General features: G+C 37.4%; 1 protein-coding gene across 2 annotated transcripts in view; it reads right to left on the bottom strand.

Annotated features, from left to right (window-relative positions):
* Window positions 1–23,865, bottom strand: part of E(z) (histone-lysine N-methyltransferase E(z)) — an 88,212-nt gene extending 64,347 nt beyond the window's left edge. Inside the window, exons 1-4 of one of the 2 annotated variants that reach the window (XM_081739569.1) lie at window positions 23,726–23,865; window positions 14,240–14,393; window positions 12,057–12,265; window positions 6,587–7,074 (exon numbers count right to left, since the gene is read on the bottom strand). In XM_081739569.1, the coding sequence (XP_081595695.1) occupies window positions 6,587–7,074; window positions 12,057–12,265; window positions 14,240–14,378 (836 nt within the window). In that variant the 5' untranslated portion in view covers window positions 14,379–14,393; window positions 23,726–23,865. The remainder of the gene's footprint in view (window positions 1–6,586; window positions 7,075–12,056; window positions 12,266–14,239; window positions 14,394–23,725) is intronic. The other variant, XM_081739579.1, reaches the window with a different exon arrangement.
* Window positions 23,866–25,591: the final 1,726 nt, after the last annotated feature.

Below are 25,591 nucleotides of genomic sequence, written 5' to 3'. Positions count from 1 at the left end.
TATATGATAAATTTACGCTTTTCTACTTTTGACAAATATGTATTTAATTGTTTCAGACGTCTCAGTGCGCCACGCTAATTCTTAATGAAGTCATATTAATAGATGTCGCTAGAGTTAAGGCACTTGGCCGATTTAAGACTATTGTGACGATTTAATGGCAACTTAACAGGTTGACTGCCATGAGCATCATATGTGGTGCTCACCTTATTTTTCTCTGGAGTTATGAGCACATATATGATGCTCATGCTTAATATCACAAATTACTAACTTATCCAGGTTCTTGAGCATCATATATGATGCTCATTGTCAGAAATTACTGTGAGACAATGAGAATCACATACGGTGCTCGCCTCCCATTGGTACATTTTAGGGAGAAACAAAATATCGCGACTAAAATGTGATTTAACTATCCATAATCGAGCCAAAGGCAAGATGAAATTTATGGCCTCCTGGGACCAGTACCCTCAAATCACCTTGGCAGTCAACCAAAACTGGATTATTTTAGTTTAATTATCTGAAAATGGATATGGATGATGTTGAACATGAATGCTCTTTGCCGTTTATTATTAAGACAAGAGCCGTAACCATTTTGAGATTTGTGCATTAGTAATACATAAAAAGTGAATTACTGGACCGGGACTCGAACCTGGAATCTCCGGCTTACCGTGCCGATGCGTTAATCACTACGCCACCAGTCCGTTCTCAAGGTGCTCTCCACTCAGACAACACAAAGAGGAGGAAAATCGGTTGTTTCTTCCTTCTATTATTATATACGAAATTACAACCGTCAAAAGGTGTTCTCAATATATGGACACTGAATTGTCCAAGCACAGCAGTTAAGACTATGATACAAGCTCTGTATCACAGGAGAGAAAATGAAATGAAATCTTTGAGTTTTACGTCCCACGGATATGCCGGTTAGGCTAAAGGAGACGGTGATGATGAGTAAGGGATGAAATGGTGGAATGAAGAAAGTGGGAGGAAACGGGAGAACCCCGAGAAAACCCACGCACACAGTGTTTGTCCACCACAAAATTCACTTGGCGGGGGCTGGGATCGAACCCGGGACCCCAAGCACCAGAGGTGAACGCTCTACCACTGAGCCACCGCGGCCCCTGTATCACAGGAGAGACCGTGTGGCTGTTCTGGGAGGCGGACTCGGTAGCGTAGTGGTTAACATATCGGCACAGTATGCCGGAAATTCCGGGTTTGAGTCCCGGTTGTCATTCACTTTTTCACTCTTCGTGTGTTATTGAATTCACAGAAGATCTGGAATGTAAAAATTTCGGTTGCTGCCTTCTTTCATTATGATATTTGAGCATTAGTATTTGTGTAACCACGTGTTGATTGGTGGACAAACTAATTAATTACATAAATTGTTAAACGTAAACAATCAGAGCTTTTAATTAAGCACAATTTAACCTATAGTGTACAACGGGCCGAAGGTTCAGGCACAACTAATTATATGATAAAAGATAAAGGAATCTACAGGGTGTTTCAAAATGAATATCGGGTTTTTCAGGCTTTGTAGTATTTATTATAATTATAAATAATATATCAAATAAAAGAGCAACTAAAAAAGTTTTGTATGTACGCATGTGCATGCATTGTTTCCTCTAACTGCCGTTAGAAAGCGCTAGTAGCAAAGATGGCGATTACTGAGCAGAAAGCTTTTTGTATTTTACATTTTGCAAAGACTGAATCTGTAGTTACAGTGCAACCGTCTGTGTGGAGAATTTTAAGGAGACGCTAACAACTACGTCCTTATTGTTTGCAGTTGTTACAACCTCTAAACCTACAGACTACGGTTTACGTTGCAACTTTGCAAAAGAAATGTTGCTGCATGACGATGAAGATTTTCTAGATTGTGCCGTCTTCAGTGATGATTCGACATTTCACCTAAGTGGCGATGTGAACACTCATAATGTTCACATACAAGGGTCAGCAAATTCCCACGAGATGGTACAGTTGCAACAGGACTCCCTTAAATCGAATGTGTTTTGTGCCATATCCCAGCGGGAAGTTTATGGGCCTTTCTCGCCTATCGACTCGATGTGTGCGTGTGACGAATGGTGCTCAGTGCTCACAGTGAACACTTACCGCAAAAACTTATTAAGTTGCTCTGTCATTTGATGTTTTATTTATAATTGTACGTTAAATGTAATAAATACTATAAAGCCTTAAATCCCGATATTAATTTTGAAACACCCTGTATTTGCTTTCTTACACCATACACTCTACAGATGTGAATTCAACGAAATACAAAGAAAGAAAACCGAATGACTGTATACTCGAGACGTTTCTCTCACGTACAGTTTCAAAAGCTCATACAGCCAGTCCCGTTCCCTCACTGACCACAAACCACCCCTCAAACGATGTCGACAATCAGGGTCACACCCACGGGAAGACCACAGGTCCGTTCTCAATAAAACTATACTTCTTTAACAGAGAAATGATTGATGTAGCATGAAAATTTGATCTTACACTTAATCTGTACTCTCTTTCTTATAAACAATCTAGTTTTATATTTTTTTTTCTGAAAATATAGGGGGAAGATTTTACAATTACTTACTGTCATTTCGGGTGGAGAAGAATACCCGTTTAATACTACACAGACGTAGTGGCTTGTAGTATTAGATCTTCCCCCACAAAGCTTGGACCTCTCACAACAAAAATTTTTGGGTGTGCGCCTGTCAACAACCCCCCTCCCTATGCACAACCTATCCATTAATGCAGGCCTGTCCATGAATTGGCTCCCGGAGCCAAAGCGTGAGCGGGCACGAGCGAAGATAAGAACAGGTGAGCACAGGTGCTGCTAGCTTCGCTTCTTCCACTGCATCCGATAAGTGTTGCCAACCACACATGATGGCAAAAAACCTATGACCAAGCCTGGCCAGAAATTCGCACGATGATAAGCATTGAGCAGACGCAAGCGTGAAATGTGCAGGTGTGCTCTCCCCCTCCCCATTTCGAAAGCAGTGACGCGAAAACACTGCAGGAAATAAAATTGGTACGTTTTTTGGTTGAGGAAGACGCATGATAGAGGTTACAGTTAGCGTTGAAGTAACTAACAAATGAACAAGAACGAAAGAAAGAAAGAAACTAATATTAAACATGTCATCTTACAGACGTAAAAACGACTGCAAAAATCGGAAACGAATTGTTTCAGACCTTTTTAGCTTGCTTACACAATTCGTGACGTTGTATTACATTAGCACTTGGTCTGTAATTTGTCATTCGCTTCACGTTTGCTAAGTTGTAAACGCCTTTCGTTGCTAGATTGATAGGAGAACGACGGGAGGTTGAAAATAATAATAATAATAATAATAATAATAATAATAATAATAATAATAATAATAATAATACGCATTATTATTATTATTATTATTATTCGGACCAAAGAGGGATGAAAATGGGGATTGGAGGAAATTCATAACTAGGAATTGCATAGTTTATACCGCTCACCTAACATTATTAGGGTTATGAAGTGTAGAAGGCTCAGGTGGGCAGGCCATGTAGCCAGAATGGAAGAAATTAGAAACGCTTTCATAATTTTAACTGAAAACCCAATTGGAAGAAGACCACTAGGAAGACCTAGGCGTAGATGGGAAGACAATATTAAGATGGATCTTGCAGAAATAAGAGTACAGAGTAGAAACTGGATCCAGTTGGCTAAGGACATAAGTTAGTGGAAATATTTTGTAAACGCGGCATTGAACCTTCGGGTTCCATAGACCATAGAGTTAGTTAGTTATTATTATCTAAAAGAAATGTTCAAATGTTGTTAAGAGACAATTACACAGAAGAACCGAGTTTCGACCAAGCACTAATTTGCCGGAAGGAAATTCCAGTGCAGTCCAGCCTACTTTAAGCGTTATCCGTGCAACCCACGTTTCATGTTCAAGACATTGGGAATAATTGTTCGTATCATTCAGTTGGAACGTTTCCTTTCGAATTTACGCTATTACAGTAGACCTACGCTATTACAGTAGGCCTACGCTATTACAGTAGGCCTACAACATTGTGACTTTCAAAATCAGTCAGTAACTATCGAAGAAAGACAAGCGTGTAGCTTCAGTCGTTGAAATGATTTAACATTCTTTTTCACTTTTAACAAGCCACCGGCAAGCAACCAGCCAGGGACAATACATTTTTCCTTATTAAAAAGACACTCCTTGTTTAAAAAAAAAAAAAAAAAAAAAAAAAAAAAAAAAAAAAAAAAAAAAAAACTAATTGCAGTCACTAACGGTCACACTTAAAAATGGAAAATCTCTTTGACTCTCTTAATATTTTGTTTGATTCTTTGCGATCAAAGTAACTTTAAAAGTGGAGTAAGAAATACTATTCTTCCTATTGATAGTGTAATAGTGGCTTCTAATCTCCACAACCAACCCCTTGCTAAGCCTATTCGTACACACATACATGCATAAGCTAATTTTCTGGAGATATACTTAGATAATTACAAACAAGTGCTACAGTTTTTTCTTATCAACAGATTATCTCTTTTCCTAAAAAGCGAAACAACATAATATAACAAACCCACACTCGGATATAACAAACCCACATCCCTCTTTAACAAAAGGAAAGAAAAAAGAAGAAAAGGAACGTACATAGTTTATCATTTGATTGCTGTTACAAGTTTGTATTGTCTATAGTTAACGGTTACCACATTGTAAAAAAACACTTTACACTAAATGGCAATCAGTTACCATACATACTTTTTTTTTTTTTTTTTTTTTTGGTAAGCTAGTGATTACCGCCAAGGTTGACAACACTTCCGCTCCTCTAAGGACAAAACCCGAAGATCCACGAAGCACGAACAATGGTATTTGCTCGTAGAATGCTCGTGAGCGTTCACGAGGAGAGTTTCCACTATCTGCTCGCCGTGGGCAGGGCTGCATTAATGTGTACCTGGATGTTGCCTTACGTCCGAAACATCTGAAACTCCTTATATTATATATATATATATATATATATATATATATATATATATATATATATATAATCACACAATTTTCAAAGCTCATTTGCGAATCGAAGATCTAACTTGGTTAGGAATGTGGTCCTGTTTTATACTGATAATTTTTTAGGTTTCTAAAGTTAATAATGTCATTTTTCTTTAGTGTTAGAATCTAGCAAACTAAAGAAGTTAACTGAAAGTTCACGACCTGCACACACAAAAGTGGCAGAATTCTTCCCTCCCCCCCCCAAAAAAAATCGCATAGAACTATTAGCTTCATGGACTACCCTGTGACCGATCATAAATAAGCCCTTAACAGTGTCTGAAATGAAATGAAATGTTTTAAGTTTTACGTCCCATTATTAGGCCGGCTCGACTGAAAGAGACTGATGATTGATGAAATGGTGGAACGAAAAAGTGGGAGGAAAAGGGAGAACCCCGAGAAAACTCACGCATACGGTGTTTGTCCACCACAAAGCTCGCTTGGCGCAAGCTGGGATCGAACCAAGGACCACCCCATGCATCAGAGGTGAACGCTCTACCACTGAGCCACTGCGGCCCTATCTTAACAGGGTTCGTTAACATTCTGTTCCACTTACGGTGCAGTGGTTTTGAAGAGCAACTATACATGAGAATAGCGTACAAACTATAATGAAAGCAACATTAGACTCATTCACAGTCGCATGTGGCCGCTAATGCATTTTTAACTCATAAAAATGAGACGTTAATTTAGTTTGTAATTTAACTATATCGTAATAGCGTCAATTAAATTTCATTAGAATTGCAATAATAGAGTAGATGAAAATAATATAAGGTATAAGTAGAAGCACGAGTTTTTCGCACTAAGAATTTGAAATTTTTGCGTTTCGTTTCTTATATTTCGCGTTCTGTCCCATTTTCCATGAAGTTTCGCATTTTGTAGCTCTTGTGGTAAAGACACATTAATATATACGATCCAGAAATACAAAAACCATCATTTTCGAATTCTTTGGTCTAGTCTGGATATTTACCTCCGGTTTCCCCATCACGGACAGTGTTACGAATCAGCACAATCACAAGGAAATGAACTGACTTAAGTGAACACGTCAGCTGCTTCAGCATGTCATTCTAAAACGCAGACTTTCAAAGTTGACTGCGCGTTCAGTTTGGTGCTAGCGCCGCTAACAAGACAGGCAGCGTGTTTTATGAAGTTGACCTTAAGTAGCAGAAGACAGAAGGTGTCTGCAATGATGGCTCCTCTGCATCCAGCTGCGATGGTGATAGCTAACGCGCAACACGTTTTCCATAGCCGTGTCCGAATCACCTAAAATGCACCATTCATGTCACATTCTACCGTTCCGTCAGCGGAAAGCAAGCGTTTTAAATTAATGAAAACATGTATTTTTAAAATTTTGTGTTATTTCGCGTATTATTAGAAATTTCGCGCAAAACTCCCAATTTTGCGTTTTACCGCGCAACGGAAACGAATGAAAATACAAACAGATTATCATAAAACGTCAAAACACTGAAAATTACTTAATTCAGACGCATTTCGTTTTATCGTCCACTGCGAAAAACTCGTGTTTCGAGGTATAAAACAACAGAAAATATAAAAACTAAATTGAAATTATCTACTACTTTACTTACTTTTCCCTAAGTTCTTCTGGCTTGCCCTTATCAGGGAACATTGATGATATCGCTTGGAATATAGTCATAATTGGAAATTTTGATTCTTTATCATTATTCTTCTCGGATTTCTCGGGTTCCTTCTTTTCATGCTTTTCTGATTTACCCTTACTTTCTCTTTCCTTTCTTTCATTCTTCTCTGTTTTATCAGTCTTTCCGTTTTTAGTAACGTTGTCCTTATTATTATTATTATTCTCATTTGCATTTCCACTGTTCCCTTTGTTTCGTTCGTAGTTCAATTTATCACTTAATTCTTCCTCTTTCGTCTGATACTGGATCAAAGCGTTGACTAGCTCCACAAAGATATCGTCATCGATAAAGCCAGCTTCTCTGTCGCCGTGAACTTTGCCGTCATAGTTTTTGATCAATTCTTCAATAAAAGTACCATCTTGGTCAAGGATCTCGTCTCCCATGTATGGAATGTTATGAAGCACTGTCTCATCTTCAACCTAAAACATATGAACAAAATTTATATAAGAAAATATCTTTCAGTTTTACATCCCACGATTACGCAGTGTAAGTTAAAGGAAATGGTGGTGATGAGAATGAATGAAATCGTGGAATGTTCAAACTGGGAGGAAACGCGACAACGTCGAGAAAACGCATCCACATGGTACTTGTCCACACAAAGTCCACTCGGCGCGAGCTGAGATCGAACCAAGGGTCCCATGAACACGAGGTGAACGTTCTACTACTGACCCACTGTGGTCCATAAGGTATACAGGATGTTTCAAAACAACACGGACAACGTTTGGGAGCTGATTCCTGACACCAAGATAAGCCAAAACCACCAAACTGGTAAGTATAGATCAATCTGGGTGCATAAATGCTTCCTTTCAGAATTACAGGGTGTCGAAAACACGAAAAAATGAACTTTAAAGGTCCATAGCTCCAAAAGTATGGGACCTACTGTAGTCGGGTCAAGACTTCACATAGGAATTAATATATGTGCTATCCAAAAATACATGTTTCAGAATCCTATGGTATTCACGCAACAATTTTTATAGAGGGAGTTTGACTATGGCTTATAATTTGAAGTACTCACAAACTACCTCTTTAAAAATTGTTGCAGAAAAGTACAGCAGGATTTTGAACCTTGGATATTTGGATAGGACACATACTAGTTCCTAAGTGAAGTTTTGACCCGACTACGGTAGGTCCATATTTTTTTGAGCTATGGACCTTTGAAGTTCATTTTTTCATGTTTTCGTCAGCCTATAACTCTGAAAGGAAGTTTGTACACCCAGGTTGGTCCATACTTTTTGTTTTATCTTGGTGTCAGGAATCACCTCCTAAACGTTGTCGGTGTTGTTTTGAAACACACTGTATATGAGTTATTCAGATGATATAAGTAGGGCTGGCAACATTGCAAACTATTGCTGGGGCGACCAAGAGATAATGCATTACGTGACTAGGTGTTTGTAGAAACCAAACTTGAGCAACCTGAGACGCGCCTCCCTTGAGTGCAGAAAAACATTAAAGTAACAGTGGCTTATGAAAACGTCCAAGGGATTACAACGTGCCGTGATTCAACTCCTGTTAATCGAATGCACGTGGGGTACTGGGGTAAGTATTTGAACTGAAGCAGTGTTCAACTGATGTATCGATTTTCGAGATAGAAGGATGTGGACACCGGATGTCTCACGATCTGAACAGGTGTTCGTAATCAGGAGAAAGAAAAACTGGATATGGCGAAGGACCATTGCTGTATAACGTGTTCAGCTTATGATTTACGAGGTGCGTTCGGAAAGTAACCTCCGATTGTTCACTGTGCGTGAAGTAGTGGCAGCAGCGCTACTATCTTTGCACAGATGTGCGCGGTAGATCAGTCTCCATCCAGTCGTGGTAGAGTAAAGGCTGTCTCATCACTAGTTCCACCTTTGTAGCGTCTCAAAATGTTTGCTGCAATAGGAAACCCCGCCAAGTAGGAGGTGCAAGCTGTTATACATTTTCTTATGGCAAACCAACATTCGGCAGCATCTATTCATCGGGAACTTTGTGCCGTGTATGGACCAAGTGTGATGAGCAAAGGGGTTATTCGTAAATTGATACGTTCATTTAAAAGTGGACGAACAAACATTCCTAATGAAGAGAGGAGTGGCAGGCCATCAGTGGTCACTGATGAAATTGTTCAGAAAATTGATGGTGAAGTTTGTGAAAATCGATGTTTCACAATCTCGGAGCTTTCCGATCAATTTATACAAATTTCGCATCCAGCGATTATCATCTCTTCACGCATATGCAGAAGTGGCTTGCATGTAAGTGCTTTGGTGATGAGGAGCTCAAAGATGCGGTCACAGGCTGGCTCAAGGCACAGATGAGAGATTTTTATGCTGATGGAATTTCTAAGGAAGATATGATAATTGCCTGAATATTTATGTAAACTATGTTGAAAAGTAGAGCAAAAAAGTAGTTTTCAGATTATATAATAAATTCTTATTTACTTTGGTGAGGTTACTGTCCGAACGGTCCTGTATCCACAGCATCGTGCACAGCGAACTGCGGTAGGTGTCGGAACGTATGGGTTTAATAAGTACAACCCTACGAAACCTTACTGATAACTAGAAAGTTATGCGGATGGGGATATGCATGGAACATTTTAGCCGACACACCGGGAAGGACGGTTCTTCGAGTAACTCGTGACTGGCAATGAAACTTGGTGCCACCACTTCGAACCAGCAACGAAGAAGACGAGTAAGAAATGGAGATATACTGTGTCACCAAGACCAAGTAAAGTAAAGTAAAGTAATCTGTTTCGATTGGCGAGGTCATGTTGACAGTGTTCTACGATGTCCATGAACATCTGCTATTGGACTGGCTACCGGTCAGTGGCATCACGGTCAACTTTTTCGTAACCCTTACACTAACTCTGAAATACATTTTTTTTTTTTTTTTTTTTAAGAAAAAGGGAAAAAATGGTACGAGATATACTTGTTTCACAACAAAGGACTCCCCACACACACTGCCAACACACCAACGAATACTCCATGCATGCGTTCTTTATCTATCAATTGCCCAGATCTCTCCTTATGCGACTATCATGTCTGGTCCTTGAAAGAGGCCCTGAAAGATAAGAGTGTAATGCGCCGCTATTGTATAGCTGAGCGACGCATTACAAACTGTTCCTGAGAATGTTTAAGGGATATTGGTCCGTACCAGATGATCTGGAAATCACAAAATCTAAAAGAAAATAATTTTTTCGAATCGTTTTTTGGATAAACAAACTGATATAAATATTGTAGTAAAGAAGACATTTTATGAGTTAGTTAACATGCATTGTGTAGAAATGTATCTTTAAAATTTGTAAGCCTCGGATCGAACATCGACGCTATCCCAACTGTAGTTTGTATATGATATTGTGATTTAATTTGAACTATCAGATAGTGCAATGAGTAATTTTAATAACGCGGTATGATGGATAATTAGCTGGATGATGATGCCTACTTATATATGTTGATATGTGATCCTAGTGTATTATTACTAAATTCGGCCTTCAACAGAATATAATTTGATATATCTATATATAATATGTGAATAAATATTGAAAATAAATATAATGATAAGTGATAAGTGTATGTTACTAATAATAATAATAATAATAATAATAATAATAATAATAATAATAATGTTTACATTGATAAAGAGGCTGATAAAGGAGTAACTGAATTAATCTCCAATAAAATATATCTACACATATGTATACCAGTACGTCATTTATTGAATTACAAGGAATCATACGCTGAATGTACATCTGATATGGAGAGTAGAAAAGATAATATCCTTTACTGTGGAAGTCTCCATCAACACGCAGAACCTCAAATGTAAAAACTACGAAGTGTAATAACCCTTCTGCACTATGGTGCAAGTGGGATAGTACAAGACTTTCATTCCGATCATGCGATTTGTTATGCTGTGTAAGAGTGGTGCAACCAGCTCCAGCATCTCCCTTTCCAGAGGGTATAAAGAAACTTGTTTACCGTTAAACAGTTACCTAAACGGTAAGGATGTTGATCTGTGACGACTATCAAATTGTCATTGTGTTATAGTATATGCTGTCTAAGTTTCTAGATATCAATTTATGTTTCAACCGAACAACTCTTCTAACTAAGACTTCAGAACATTAAAGTCTCCTTTTGCAGTTTTATTTATTTTCTTTTAATTCCCGATACACTTGGAACTCTGACGCAGTTTATTGTCACTCTAATTTAACTGTGTTTACCTATTCTAATTCAAACATTTTCATTTGTACTTCCAAAATTATTATCCGTTTTGCGTAAAACCTTCACTGTGTTAATATCGTGTGCAATCTTTTTGAAGTGAATTGACATATCAGATATCGGATTTTCGTGTTTGGAATATCTGATATGCTCCTTTCATCCTTGTTAGCGTTTGTTTTCCGCGTTTCATTATTATTATTAATTTATACAAGTAAACTTTCATTTTACATGAGCAACCACTACAGTGAGTTACGACACTGTAATGACAAGTCTTAGATTTTACCTAATTACCGGTAACTTAATATTTAAAGAGCGTTTAAAATACAGTATACGTATTTATCTCTTATAGCAGGGCGCAAAATTTTCGGTCGCCGCTGGCGACTAGAAATTTAGAGTTGTCGACCAGTGTTTAATAGTAATGACTTCTGCCTAAACTCACAGGGCTGCACAGTTTCTGTTTCGCACGAAAATAATTGTCACTGAGTGAGAGAAAACACAGAATGTGAAGTCAAATCTTCATAATGTTGTAATTCGCCCTTCATTCCTTTCCCACCTTCAATCGAAATGGTTTGCCTCACGGCGCATCAACGCGAGAGATCGTTCCCCTCCTCGTTGTTTCAAGCTAGAACAGTGGGAGGAAGTCCAGTGCGTAGAATAAATCAACCAATCACGTCACGATGTCAGTGATAAAATAAATAAATAACAAAATATATAAATACTTAAAATATTTTTTAAAAAATAGATATTTGCATGAGATACCGTTATTACTGGTCACCTAATTGCTTTCTTTTCTCAGCCAATCAATAAAGATGTAGGAACTACTTCCATCTGGCCCCAGCCGTGAAATTCATCGACAACAGTGCCTTTATGCGAACAGTGAAGAACCAATTAAACAAACGCGAATCGAAATAGCAATTCGTGCAAGGATTGGAGAAGATAAACCATTGGACTGGACTCGCCTTCTTCTCATTTCCTTTCGTTCTCAGTATACGTTATTATTTTAACAAAAGAGACACTGAACAAAGCTTAAAACCCACTTTATTTTAAATTATAATTCGTAACTGTTTCGGATACGTTATTACCACGGATTAAAAACTTTTTTTTTTTTTTTTTTTTTTAACCTACGTTCACTTCCAGACTAATTTCCTTAGACGAAACATCAACGTATAGTTTCACAAACCTTGTTTCAGCTAGAAACTATAAAATAAACTCACCATGAAATTCTGTTGTATTGGTGCCCATGTATACATCGTGGGAATGGGAGTAACAGCGTTGATCACTTTGACTGGTGTCGTTTGAACATCTCCATCCGACGTATAGATCTCCGCCTTCTTCATGCACGGGTGATGAAGAGGTGGCTCCTGCATGTACATCCACACAGCCTTCCCGTCTTGCCATCGCTTCTGCTCCTCTACCAGCAAATCTACAACAGTTCAAAAAATACAGATGAATCGCGGGTCGTAATAGTATTTTCGTAACACGTAAGGAACTGCAAACACTTATTGCAAATTGAGTGTTGCACTGAACGAAGCAAAAATGGTACCGGATTTGCCGTAAAAAAATGCAACCTTAAACGAACCAGGTTAATTCTTTACTTTCCATTCTATCCTACCTTTTATTATACTAAAAAAGAAAGAAAGGAAGGAAAAAACCGGAAGAATATTTCGAAATGCGAGATAATTAGCAGTTTATAAGGAAAAGTTTGAAAGATACAATACTGGAAATAATTACCAAAAATGAAGAAACTATTCTTTCAGTTCTCTTCAAGTGAAGAAATCAGTACACCTGCATATTTCTAACAGAACTATAAATTGATCCAAGTGAGCTCAACATGGGAGTGGGTGACAGGAAGAGGGCTGAAGAAGTCTCCTTAGATTGAAAAGTATAGTTCCATTTTAGTCACATTCTTGGACCAATAATATTTATTAATAAAGTCAATGAAACATTAATGAAAGAAATGAGACTTTAAACCAATTTTCTTTAATTTTTATCAGTTAGATAGCTGAAAAGAAAATCAATAAGACATAAGAAAACTTGAGAAAGGTCTGCGAAGAATATGGGATGAAAATAAAAGTTAGGTGATTAGAACGAAGCAGTCGATGTTAAATACAGAAGTAAGAGGGAAGAAAATAGAACAAATGACTAGTTTCCAATATCTGGGTAGTATTTTTACTGAATATGAAGTGCGAACGTAAAAGAAAAAGGGTAGAAAGATGAAAGAAATATTTAGGAGAAGAAAATTATATTTTGTGGATCTTTGAACAAAGAATTCTGGGGAAAAAAAACCTAATAAAATGCTTTGTGTGGAGTACTGTACTATATGGGGCAGCAACATGGACATAACGCAAGAGCGATGAAAAAAAAAGAAGACTAGAAGCCTTCGAAATGTGGATATGAAGAAAAGTGGAGTGAATTAATTGGGTAGAACAAAAAACAAATGAGGTATTAGAAGTAGTAGGGGAGAAAATAACAATTCTAGATGTAATTGAAAGAGGAAAAGAAACTGGTTGAGACAATGGCTGAAAAGGAACTGCATCATGAGGGACGTGCTACAGGATGTGGTGCTGGAGCCTGGAGGTACAGTTGATGGATGGTATCAAAACAGAAAATTCATACGTGAAGACAGAAAGGTCAGATAAAGAACGTAGTGCATGGGAGTTCCTCAGTTGCGGTAAGTGACATGCGAATAATGGCCGAATATCAATGACAATGATAATGCAATAAGATATAGGTTGATGCTCATGAAGTCGAAGGTATAGGTACACGGGAGATTTTACAAGAGACTACTGAAATTCAGAAAATAATAATCAAAGGGATAGAAATTCACGAAGCTAATTTTCTGAAAGGATCTGCGCTAAGGAAGACCATAACCTTTTGCCGAAACAATTTACAGTTGAATAACTGGGTGTTTTTAGGATAAGTACTTTTTCATGATTATCGATATATATATCCTATTAAATCAAGTAGCAATTCTGAAATACCATGCATATGATGCAATGCGAATACTATGAAAAAATAGCTATTATTTATATGTATTTTTGTTATAATAGTTGTATATATATGATCTTACTTTCTATCTCCAGATAGGTTATTTAAATTTTAAATAATTTCAGTCATCTCTGCTACTTTTATCAGTAACTTCTTAACTTGCTAAACCGAACATATTTGAAAGAACTTCCTTTTTATAAAATAACTTCATGAAATATTAACAACTTTCAGAAAATTCAGCATCGGTATTCTTCTAAGATAATTTCGTAGGAAGATCCTTACAAGGTGTGAGCTACTGATGAAAGTGACAGAGACCACTGAAATTATTTAACAACTAAATCACCTGTCTGGGAATACAAGGTACGAACATTATAACTAATATATATCCTATAGTATCCATACTACATACCTATCATCTGCTTCCTATTCTGTGTCCATGCGACTTTAACTTCATCTGCTCTCTTGTAGCGCTTCAACTGTCGAATGCGCATCAACTCGGACTTCACACGCTTCTTCCATTCTGCAGATATCTTTACCTTTCCCGCCATTTTGGCATTCACCTGCTATAAACGAAATAATATATAAATCAAAACCTAATAAGCAACTGATAATTTGGAATGATCAATTGATATTCATGAATTCAAATAGATCCTTTTTTATTTTTTTAATAGCCAAGCTTACTGAAGGACTTCTGATACCAAACTGTGATCTTTTTATGTTTAAGTTTGAGTTTAACGTCCCTTTCCGAGCGAGACTATAAGAGACAGGACCTACTGATTAGCGTGGAATCCGAACCACATGAGCTTCCGCCGGGAATCGAGCCCGGGTTCCCCACATCAAAGGCGCGTGCGCTAACTGGTTAGCCATGAAGGATCTCAAAAACTGATTCTGTGTGTAATGAAAACGCAACGAATTAGAATAGTGAATCTTAGGTAAGTCATCCTGACTGTGGACCTAATTTAACTCTTTCCAATAAAATATTCGATTGGTCATTTACATACAGCGTCTTAAGGTTCACGTACAGGCCAACCAGTGATATATTTTCTTAAAACATATTCTACAAATCTCGATTAGGTTTATATGCTAGGTCAGGTCAATGATGAATAAATGATGGCCTGCGAATGACAATGAAAAAGTGTGTGAGATTTGCTCCTTTTATAATTCCATGTAAACAGAAGGAATGTCGTTCGCAATTACAATATACCTGAATTAAAAAAAAAAATAGTTTTACGTCCTACGGTTATGCCGGTGAGGCTAAAGGAGACGGTGATGATGAGTAATGAATGAAATGGTGGAATGAAGAAAGTGGGAGAAAACGGGAGAACCCCGAGGAAACCCACGCACACGGTGTTTGTCCATCACAAAGTTCACTTGGTGGGGGCTGGGATCGAACCCGGGACCCCAAGCACCCCGGGTGAACGCTCTACCACTGAGCCACCGCGGCCCCTATATCTGAATCGAGTCTTGACTTTTAACTTGAAAATATTTTTCTTTAACTTTCTGATCACTAAGTCCACTCTGCAATGGGTCTATTTCTTAGAAAAATGCACAATACATACAGTACAGTTACTTTCAAACGTTTCTAGTTTAGCCTCTAATTACCCTTTACGGAACTAGAAGCAGGGCATCCAGAATACTACAAAGGGGCCGTGGTGGCTCAGTGGTACAGCGTTCACTTCTAATGCATGGGCTCCTTGGTTCGATCCTATCAAGTATGCTTTCCTGGAAAAACACTTTGTGCGAGGATTTTCTCGGGGTTCTCCCACTTTTGTATTTCCACTATTATCATTCATGTCATTACCACTGTCTCAGCCCTCACTGTTGATCTGGTGGCTAAAGCATGTGTTCCTGGGTTCGATTACTGATGGGAAAGCACGAAAAATTTAATTTCACAATCATTTTCTTTCATTAATCACTGGCTTCGTTTAGCCTAAAGGGCATAATCGTGGAACGTTAACACTAAAAATTTAATTTAATTCTTCATTTTCATTATCATCGTCTTCTTTATTCTCGGTGCATAATTGAGACATTACACTATATGTACACTCATGTCCAAAATAATTGTCGCATATCTATAACTGTCTTCTTGTAAGAATATAATTTGATAATGATTTTGCAGGCTATTTTTAATATTGATACTATGTGTATAATCGGGAAATATACATTTGTGGTAAATTTCATAGCAAAAGAATTATAAATACGAAAATTAGAATGAGTAAAACAAAATGTTGCTAAATGGACAAGAAAGCTTTATTTTCGTTTCATTGTTCTTATTTACTGGTCTTTTGACATGAAATTTGTTACCTACATGTATCTGCCGAATATACACATACTAACATTATAAGAAATACCGGGCAAAAGCGATATCACGTTATATTCCTACAATATAGACATCCGACAATAATTTTGGACATGAGTGTACACAACGTTAAACGTACTTATAGATGATGTTCAAAATGCTGTCCTCCCATATCTATGTAACGTGCTAATCGTGCGTTTTCGAATGGATCCCATCACTCCCGGTGTGTTGCGTAACTGTTCACATGCATCTTTAATGTTTTTTTTTTTTTTTTTTTTTTTTTTAACTGGCAAGTTCTTCTTCTCCAACAACGCTGCCTAGCCCCGCCCCTGTCCACTTCCGGACTACATGTCATATAAACTTTTTTCTGGTTTTGGTGTCAAGAATCTATGGTTCATTTTTCGCCATTACTTTTGGGACACCCTATATGTATATATATATATATATATATATCTTAACTATATTTGAAACTACGTGAACTAACAAATTATAGAGGTACTTCCGGTTGACGTGGAAAGTTGAAATTTGGCATGCTTATAGCTTTCCGGGACTAACCGACGGAAAAAATTGTCAAAAGTGAATAGTTTTAATTTTTAGGGGATTTAAAGGGAAGATGAAGAAATACCCCGTCCTATTTACATGGGCCTCTTTTTGGAACTATAATCTCATATTTTAGGTACTTGGAATTGGAGCACAAACTTGGAATTCGGTATGCTTGTAGGTTTTTGTTAGCGGTATCTAAGTGAATCAGTAAAAATATATATATATTTTTTTAAATCCAACTTTAGAATGGTTTTATGGGGAAATGAAAAATCTTTCCCATGTTATTTATATGGGACGTCTTCTACACCCCAAAATGTTTAGGCACTTCTGTCAGGATTAGAATAATGAAATTTGGCATGATTGTAGCCTTCTGGGACTAACCGACAGAAAAATTGCCAAAAGTGAATATTTTTAATTTTTAAGGGGTCTAAAGGAGGATGAAGTAATTCCCATGTTATTTAAACGTGCGTTTTCTTGTGAAACGAAATTTTACTTTTAGATAGTTGAAATAGGAAAAAAACTTGAAATTCGGTAGAATTGCGGATTTAAGAGGAGCAAGGCCGTAGGCTGAGCAAAAGCGGGAGTGTGGGGCCGGAGCCCCCAGCTGGGGGAAATTCAGGAAATATGAAGAGCAAATGCACAAAATTCACCGTTGATGCAAATGATGATACGTAAGAGATGCGAGGCCGTAGGCAGAGCTAACGTGGGGGTCTGGGGGCGGAGCTAGCCAAAGGTAGCCAAAGCTAGCTATATAACACCCTTGAGCATATTTTCAGAAAACTATCACCTCAGAGGGAAAAGAAAACGGAAATCCCCCTCCCAAGTGTGGTTATAGTTTTGTCCTGGCCTGCAAATGCACAACACGTTTGAGTGTAACTTCGCAAAGGATTTCTCATCTACACGCTTACGCGTAAAATAATAAATAACCAATTATAAAAAAGTTTATGAAGATATATTAGGAAAGCACGGTGGCTCAGTGGCAGAGCACTCATCTCTACTGCAAGAATTCCTGATTTGGTCCCAAGTCAAGTGAGTTTTTGATAAACAACTAACGCCTATGGAGTTTTCTTAGGATTCTCCCGTTTCCTCCTGCTTTTCCTTATCATTCCAACAAGTATTTGATAATAATTCATCTGTTTTCAGTGTAAAGAGTACAATCGTAGGAATTTCATTTTATGAAAAAACTGATGATATTTGCGATCACTAATACTTTGTGAGGTTAGGTTTTGCTACTTACAAAGATGACACTGGACGAGTGCGTCTACAAGAACCTACTTCAGATTTGTTTAATGGAAGGTTAACTTTTCAATGTAAGCATCTACATTATATACGAGTGATCCTACAGCTTAACATGCAGTCCCTATCACGTGTACTTCCAGCGGGAATCGAATTGTAACTGCTTTTGTTTAGCGTTGCTACACTATAGGTGATAAAAACGCTGTTTCTCTTGTGTTACAACACATAAAACAAGAAAATGTGTATTTGAGAAACTAAATACTTAAGTATAAGAGTTACAATGAAACAGTCACCTGTGATTAGACTTGTAAATAGAACACAAAGTGTGTTCCGTTTCGTAGTGTGAAACTATAGTAGACTTCCACACTTTGCGAATTCAGTATTCAAACTTGTAGTAGTGGATCCACAACTAGAGCTTTTCTATTTCAAGTGTGCCCTCGGAAAATATGTGAAACATAGTTCGGCCCAACCTCCACCACCCTCTTATGGATGAACCCCTCCCTTTGCTTAGGGGAAAGACGTGAATGACCTCGGCTGTGTTGCGAGTTTGTCATTTAGTCGTTTAGTCTTGACGAATGAAGATCGTAGCCTAACTTAGAATGGCTAACAAGGCAGTGCAGAGCGAAGTCCGTGAAATAATTCATTGTGCTACGCTTCCACATCCAATCATTGAAGGATCTCTGCTACAGCAAGTTGTCCCTCCTCTTTCGAGGGAGGTACGGGAAGACATAAATAGACAGCAGCGCCAGAAGGGGCACACTTGAAATACAAAGCTCTACTGGTTATAAGAGAAGAATAAGATCAAAGCAAGGACGTTATAAAATAGAGGATCTGCCCATACGTATCTTCTTCCTATGAACTCAGTGAAGCCAAAAAACAACTGAGCATCGCGTGAACGGGCACGTCTGATTAACTGGTCTCGCTTCCGCTATGATTGTTGGCTCGAAACATTGCGATCTTAGTGGCGCGGAGCGGGCAAAGTAGGTGTGGCGAAGCAGTGACGTATGGCTTCACGATTTTCTTGTATGGGAGATCCTCTATTTTATAACATCCTTGGATCAAAGAGAACGCGTACTTCTGACGCTGAATCGATATCCATTTCAACCATATCCAGTTTTGGTAGTGTTGCGGATGGTAATGATTTAAAAAAAAAAAAAAGTTTTATGTTATACAAAGAAAAACGTTGAAATCGGATATGGTTAACTGAAACTACTCCCGGTTTGAATAAGAAATTAACAGAGGAGATGCAACCTAATCTTGGAACGCTGAATGGATTACCATGAAATAGCTTCTCGATCGCTCTTACAGTTTTTGCTTTATGAAGATCAATATTGAAATCTGAAGTACTAATAAATTCCAACCTGTTCCAGTTTCCACATTGTGTTGCGGGTAAGATGTTCTTTTAACACGCTGAATCAACTAAAAAAAAAAAAAAAAAAAAAAAAAAAAAAAAAAGTCATTTTATTACCGTTTCGGTTCTACAAGCAATGAACGTCGAAACCAGAAATAATTCATTCCTACTATTTCCGGTTTAAATAGAAGGTTGACGGAAGAAAATGGAACCTATTCTTGGGACGAATGAGTCGATTGCCAAAATCAACTCGAAATCATTTATCGTTTCTGCTCTTTAAAAATCAGTTTTGAAACCCGAAGTACTAGTAATTTTGAGTAGCCATTTTGAAATTTTACGTTCGTATGCCGGTAAAATGTATACAGGAAATTTAGTGTATCTCGTGCCCTGAAAATTCAAATTTAAAAGATTGAAAGTTGTACCCTGTAATGTGTATGTGGTGCAGGCAAACGAACAAATGTAGATCGAGTCATCCGAGGAACCTTAGTAACGTTTAACAAATATAGAATACCAAATATATCAATTTAAAACAAACATATAATTCATGTATTATAAAATAAATGTTTTATATGGTAAATATTTTCCAGCGTAGAAAAATGGTCTGATTGTTGAAGTTCATTTCCAATACTCTGCGCGTTCAATTACGGGAATTACCCTAGCACTAGCAAGACGGTTCTTTCCCGTAAATGTTTCAAAATGTCTTAAATGAAATTAAATATGTTCCACCTTAAAATAAATAGTTTTATTGTTGAAGTAATCACTTACGATGCTTTGTGTATTCTCGGCCAATGAAGTGTGTGATTGACAACATCGTGTCCATGGGCGGCGATTAGGAAGGGGGCAAGAGGGGGCAGTTGCCCACTTACTTTTTTGAAGTAACCCTTAAAGTATATAGTTTCATTTGGAAATGTAAAGTTTGTGTATATTACTTCTTCATAGAAAAAATGGCGCCGTATAATATTTGCTGTTGCGTGAGTACGTATGGGTTATTTGTCTTCCCGTGGAGTTAAGAAAGCTACAGGAATTGCGTTTCAATTGCCACGGAAAATGGCCCCAAAACAGCGCCGTAACTTAGATTTTTTTTCTGGGGGATCAAGCATTAACACGCGTATTTGGGCTCCCTACAAAAAGTTGTTTTTCTAATTCTTGGCCCCCCTCTTTCCATCTTACTCTTACTCTTTATGGAACCCCGAAGCCTGTGGGCCCTCTGCACGTCATGGTCTGCGGGGCCGTTAGTTACTCCCCTGAGCCCGTTCCATACATGACAAATTAATTAATGGGACATACCTCAAAGCCATATGAATAAATATTAATTTCTAGGGAGCCTAATAGTAGACATTTTTTACTGAAATGGGCCCACAACTTATTTTTGTTTTACTGACCTTTTGTGCGCTGTTTAGTTTATGTAAAGTAGTGAACCTGTTTGATGCTTCATTTATATTTTTCATGTTCGTACCGTATATGGAGTAAGAAAATTTTGTCTTAAAATGGGCCTCTCTCGAACGGCGGAGAGCTTCTCTGGGGGGCAGTCGCCCAGCCCTCCACAAGTTACGGCCCTGCCCACAATTTAACCTATTGGAGCACAACAATTCCTTCTTACAAGGACTCATATGTTAGCCGCTTTAAAACTAATTGAGAGAACAGTTCGCAAAAGGAAAAAAAAAGTCTTTGACAAGGTAATCTTCAATTGCACAAAAATCGACAGTGCCTAAAATGTCATTCTTCATTACTATGATTAATATTATCCTTTCCATTTATTTGTTTTGCAAATTTGTTATTAAATAATCTGATCACACACTTTTCCAGACAGAATTTTAAGATGTTCATGAGCAAGGCATCAAATCTCTTCTTACACCTTTGTTGTTAAGACTACAAAGGGCTAGTATTTATTTGGGTTGCCCTTGCCAATTTACTTCACAAAATATGAAATACAATATACTGTATTTTAATTGCAAAAAGATAGTATCCTATTAGTTATACAAGCTTATGGAAAACAAAGTAGTAGAAACAACCTGGAAAACTAACGTTGATATATAAATATTCAGATCAGATCTTGCCCCCACTTTTAAAGTCCAATCGCCGCCACTGATTGTGTCTGTGGGTTTTCTCGGAGTGCTCCCGTTTCCTCTCACCTTCTCATTCCACCAGTTGTTCCATCATCATTCATTTGCCGGCTAGGCTAAAGGAAACGGTGATGATGAGAAATGAATGAAATGGTGGAATGAAGAAAGTGGGAGGAAACTGAGAACCAAGAAAAAACCCACACACATGGTATTTGTCCAGTACGAAGCTTATTTGGCACGAGCAGGAATCGAACCATGGGCCACATGCAATACCACTGATCCACCGCGACCCCTGACTCAGAATTGGGCTTATCATTAGAAGGGGACATATGTGATTGTGAATTCATTCACAACACTTCTATCTTTTCAAAGTTAGACTGAAGAAGCATGGATTGGGAATATATCAAGAAATACGTACCTGAGGCATTTTCATGAATAGTTTTTTTTTTTTTTTTTTTTTTGATAGGCCACATCAGTATTAGGCTAGTTGGTGTCATTTCGCTGCAGAAAATGAAACTTTGTACAAGAACTTCCCGATAATTGCAATTGTTGCAGTATTCGCAATATTGCCTGATAACAAAGGTAGTAACACATCAGTACACAAAACAAGCACAAACCTGTGTTAGGTGGTCACTACAAGCTACCTTTGACTCTAGTCAGATTGAATGCAGGACGAAACTGTAGGGCCCGCCCGCGTGGTTACATGTCCGTAGAAGCAGATGTGATGGCGGATATGCACGTAATTAAAATTTGTTTGTAACATCAATAGGATTGAGTATAGCCCGCTCCCCCCAGTGATTTTTAACGAATCATAGTGATTCTAACGATTCATATTAGTTCATAATGAATCGGAATCGCATGTTATAAAGATTTAATATGTCAATCTTGTGGTAAGGTTTTAGTATAAGTAGTAGTATTGGTAGTAGTAGAAGTAGTGGTGGTAGTAGTTAGTAGCAATACTAGTAGTAGTAGTAGTAGGAAAGGGTTAGAAGCCCCGCAGGGGTTGGTTGGGTTCTGTTCTCGATATAAGTAGTAGTAGTAGTAGTAGTAGTAGTAGTAGTAGTAGTAGGAGTAATAGTAGTAGTAGCAGCAGCAGTAGTAGTAGTGACTCTGCAAAGAACTGGGGGGAGCGGGCTATACACAAGCCCATCAATATGTCAGTTTGTCCTCATGGTTAAAAGAATATTTCATTTTCACGTTTACCAAAGGAACTCCCTGGTGGTACTAACGTATATTCAAGGCTGAAATTTATCTGACGACAGATACTTAAAGTCTGCATGTAATACGAACCTTCTCAAACGAAATTCTAGGTATATTACAGTTGAAAAATTTGCCTTGCACTAAATTACTGATTAATCATAAATTAATAAATAAATAAATTAGATGCAAATAGTCATTAATGTCCGTAATCATTCACATGAATAGGGCAGCTAACAATTCGTTAAACTGAATGGAATTGTGTTTAAACTTTATGACTCTTATTAGCTGTAATGAATGCAGTCGAGTCGTACAAAGGAAGGTCAGACTGTAAATCTGACTCAAGGCAGCAGACTATAAAATAGGTCTCGCAAGTGTAGAATAACCATTGTACTGCTACATTGCAACTTTTTCTCCTCAGTATAATACAAATATTGATATGACACGAAGGGCAGAGGCAATTGCTTCTCATAAGCATTGTTAATACCCTCTGCATTCTCATACAGCTAAACAAAATTGTAGTTTCGTAAATGAAAAGTACGTAACACTGTCTCTAGTAACATACATTTACAGTTCTCAATACTCATCCTTCATCTAAACACAATATAATACGTAATTACTTTTGTAAAATTGTAGGGAAGTCACAGCATAGTAGGCCCTACCTACAGGAAGAATGCATTGTAACAATTTTTTTTTGGGAAAAACTAAAAAGTACTTTGCAATAGTTTGCAAAATCTAAAGCTTTCAATTTTACTTAGAAAGGTTCATTTGAAGAAATAGTTCCATAAACCTATAAATGATTTGGGGATAATTAGATCTATTATGTAGCTGTTTCACATATCTTTCTTAAGGTCTATTCAAACACAATGTATTTATTAACGCAAATTCTAAACGTTTCTTTCAAGGAATGGCTTATTGAAATTACAAATCTCTGGGATAATGTTTTAAGCATTGATAAACATTTTATTGTAATGTTTCCTCGTTTTTCTTCCAAGGCTATTTTTGATTGATGTCTGGGCTGGCACCTTTCGGCTCAGCTGTGCTTCAGTTGACCTTGCTGCCTATCAACTATTCAAATAACTGAGTTTCAAAATTTATTGACTTTTTTGTATTAACAGAAGTGTTATAAGTATTATAATCTTTAAATTCTCAATTGATGTGAAGATTTAGCTCGTAACAGCAGTAATAGAATACAATAACACCTACCTTCACAATTTATCACTGGATTTTACTAAACATAACCAAAACGTCGGCCATACACCTCCATCGAACAAACAACTGAATACAGGTAGGCGTAAAGAGCGCGCTTTGATTTGAGAAGCGCCAAAAATTGCAGTAAATATTAATACAAGTGTTGACCTTAAACTATACAAATAATGTGGATCAGTTATCATAACAATTTATTTATATCGCAGTTAATATGTATTTAAACAGGGCTTTAGTTATATTTTATCTAAAAATAAAGTTCAATTAGCTTTGAATTTAAAAAGGTAACGTACTTTTCCCTTAGGCCTAAAATTCTTGCTGAAGGTATTTCATTTAATAAAACTGAAATATTAGAGTCGAGTAGGATAGTTAATAAAGACTAATGGGCCATTCCATCGTCACGGGCAGGACATTTACACTGCATTTTTGATGCTTTAAAGTTGTATATTTCTAAAAATACAACATAAATTCTGCTAATTGTATGATACATGAGCAGTATAGACTTAAGAGTATATGTAGCTGACGTTTTCAGTATTTTTTTCTGTTTAGAGTAGAAAATATTAATTCCTAAATGTCTGTCACGGGTGGGGACAAAAAAGAGAAGTGACTTTCGACACACCAAGTAAATGTTTCAAAACTCTGTGAATTCTTTGCTCAAAATGTTTTTATTTAAACGGAAATGTATAAATGATGAAATTTGTTACCAAACTTCACTTAAGAGAAATTTGCCAAATATTTATATTAATAAAAAACTCAACTTTACTGCGTCACGGGCAGGACACATGGTTGTCACGGAAAGGACACCGTGTAAATGAACACACAAAATCTCAACAAGAATGATTTGAAAACTGAAATAAAATCGAAAATAAGTCGATTTCTGCTGTTCTGTTATATCATTGTACACAAATAGTTCTATTTACTTTACATGGGACTCGCTTTTATCACATAATATAAAAATATGAAGTACACTTATTTCTCACCACCTACACTTTAGGAAATGATTGTATTTGCCCATTTACACCCACCTTGTAGGGAACTTCGTACAAAACACTGTCTAACAGTATATAAGATAGGTGCTGGTATCCAGTGCCCGTGCCGTGGAAAATCAGCGCCCGGGGCGAGAGTATACGACGGCGCCCTCGAAAATATGAGTGAGGTCGATAGACAAGCCGCAAAGCGTCACCATGGTTGGCGCCATGCGTAAGAAAATTTTCAAAAATAAACCCGACTTTTCCTTGATTTTGAGCACTATTTAGTACTTTTTCCTTCCATTTTTATATATCTTTTATTTTTTCTCCTGAATTTTGCACCCCCATACTTTGACGCCCGGGGCCGTTGGCCCGCTCGCCCCTTTCCCTTCAACGCCACGGTACTGCTGGTATTACAGGTATTATTTGATTGAAATGCATGTAATACACATCTTCAACAGTCTTGAAAATTTTACCGCAATCGCTTACGGTCTTCATACGAATTTCCTTGACTTCTTCGTCCTCTTCCAGTGCGCTATGTGAGATAGTTGCATGGAAGGATCTTATAAAATATATCTAATATTTTATAAGATCCTTGGTTGCATGTCTATGCTTCCTTTTTCTGTCCACTAGAGAAAAATTCCATCAACAAAAATGTTCCTTGTGTTATATCTTCAACAGCTGGCCTAACACAAGCCTTGTTAACATGCAAACCTAAGTCGTCGCTCAGGATAGCTTCATGGCTTTCGGAATCATCATTTTCAGAATCTGAATAAAAGTCTGTTAGGAGTTTAAAGATTTTACACGGATGAAGCTCTGATTTAAAAGTTCGACGAACTACTCAATTTTCGCTGTCAAATTGCAGAAAAAAAGTGTTTTGGTTGGAGACATTCAATTG

Source organism: Thermobia domestica, chromosome 2 (assembly GCF_964235325.1).
Source record: "Thermobia domestica chromosome 2, izTheDome1.hap1.1, whole genome shotgun sequence".
In the NCBI taxonomy this organism is placed as follows: domain Eukaryota; kingdom Metazoa; phylum Arthropoda; class Insecta; order Zygentoma; family Lepismatidae; genus Thermobia; species Thermobia domestica.
Note: the sequence above shows the minus strand (reverse complement) of the source record. Positions and strands in the feature narration are given on the sequence as shown.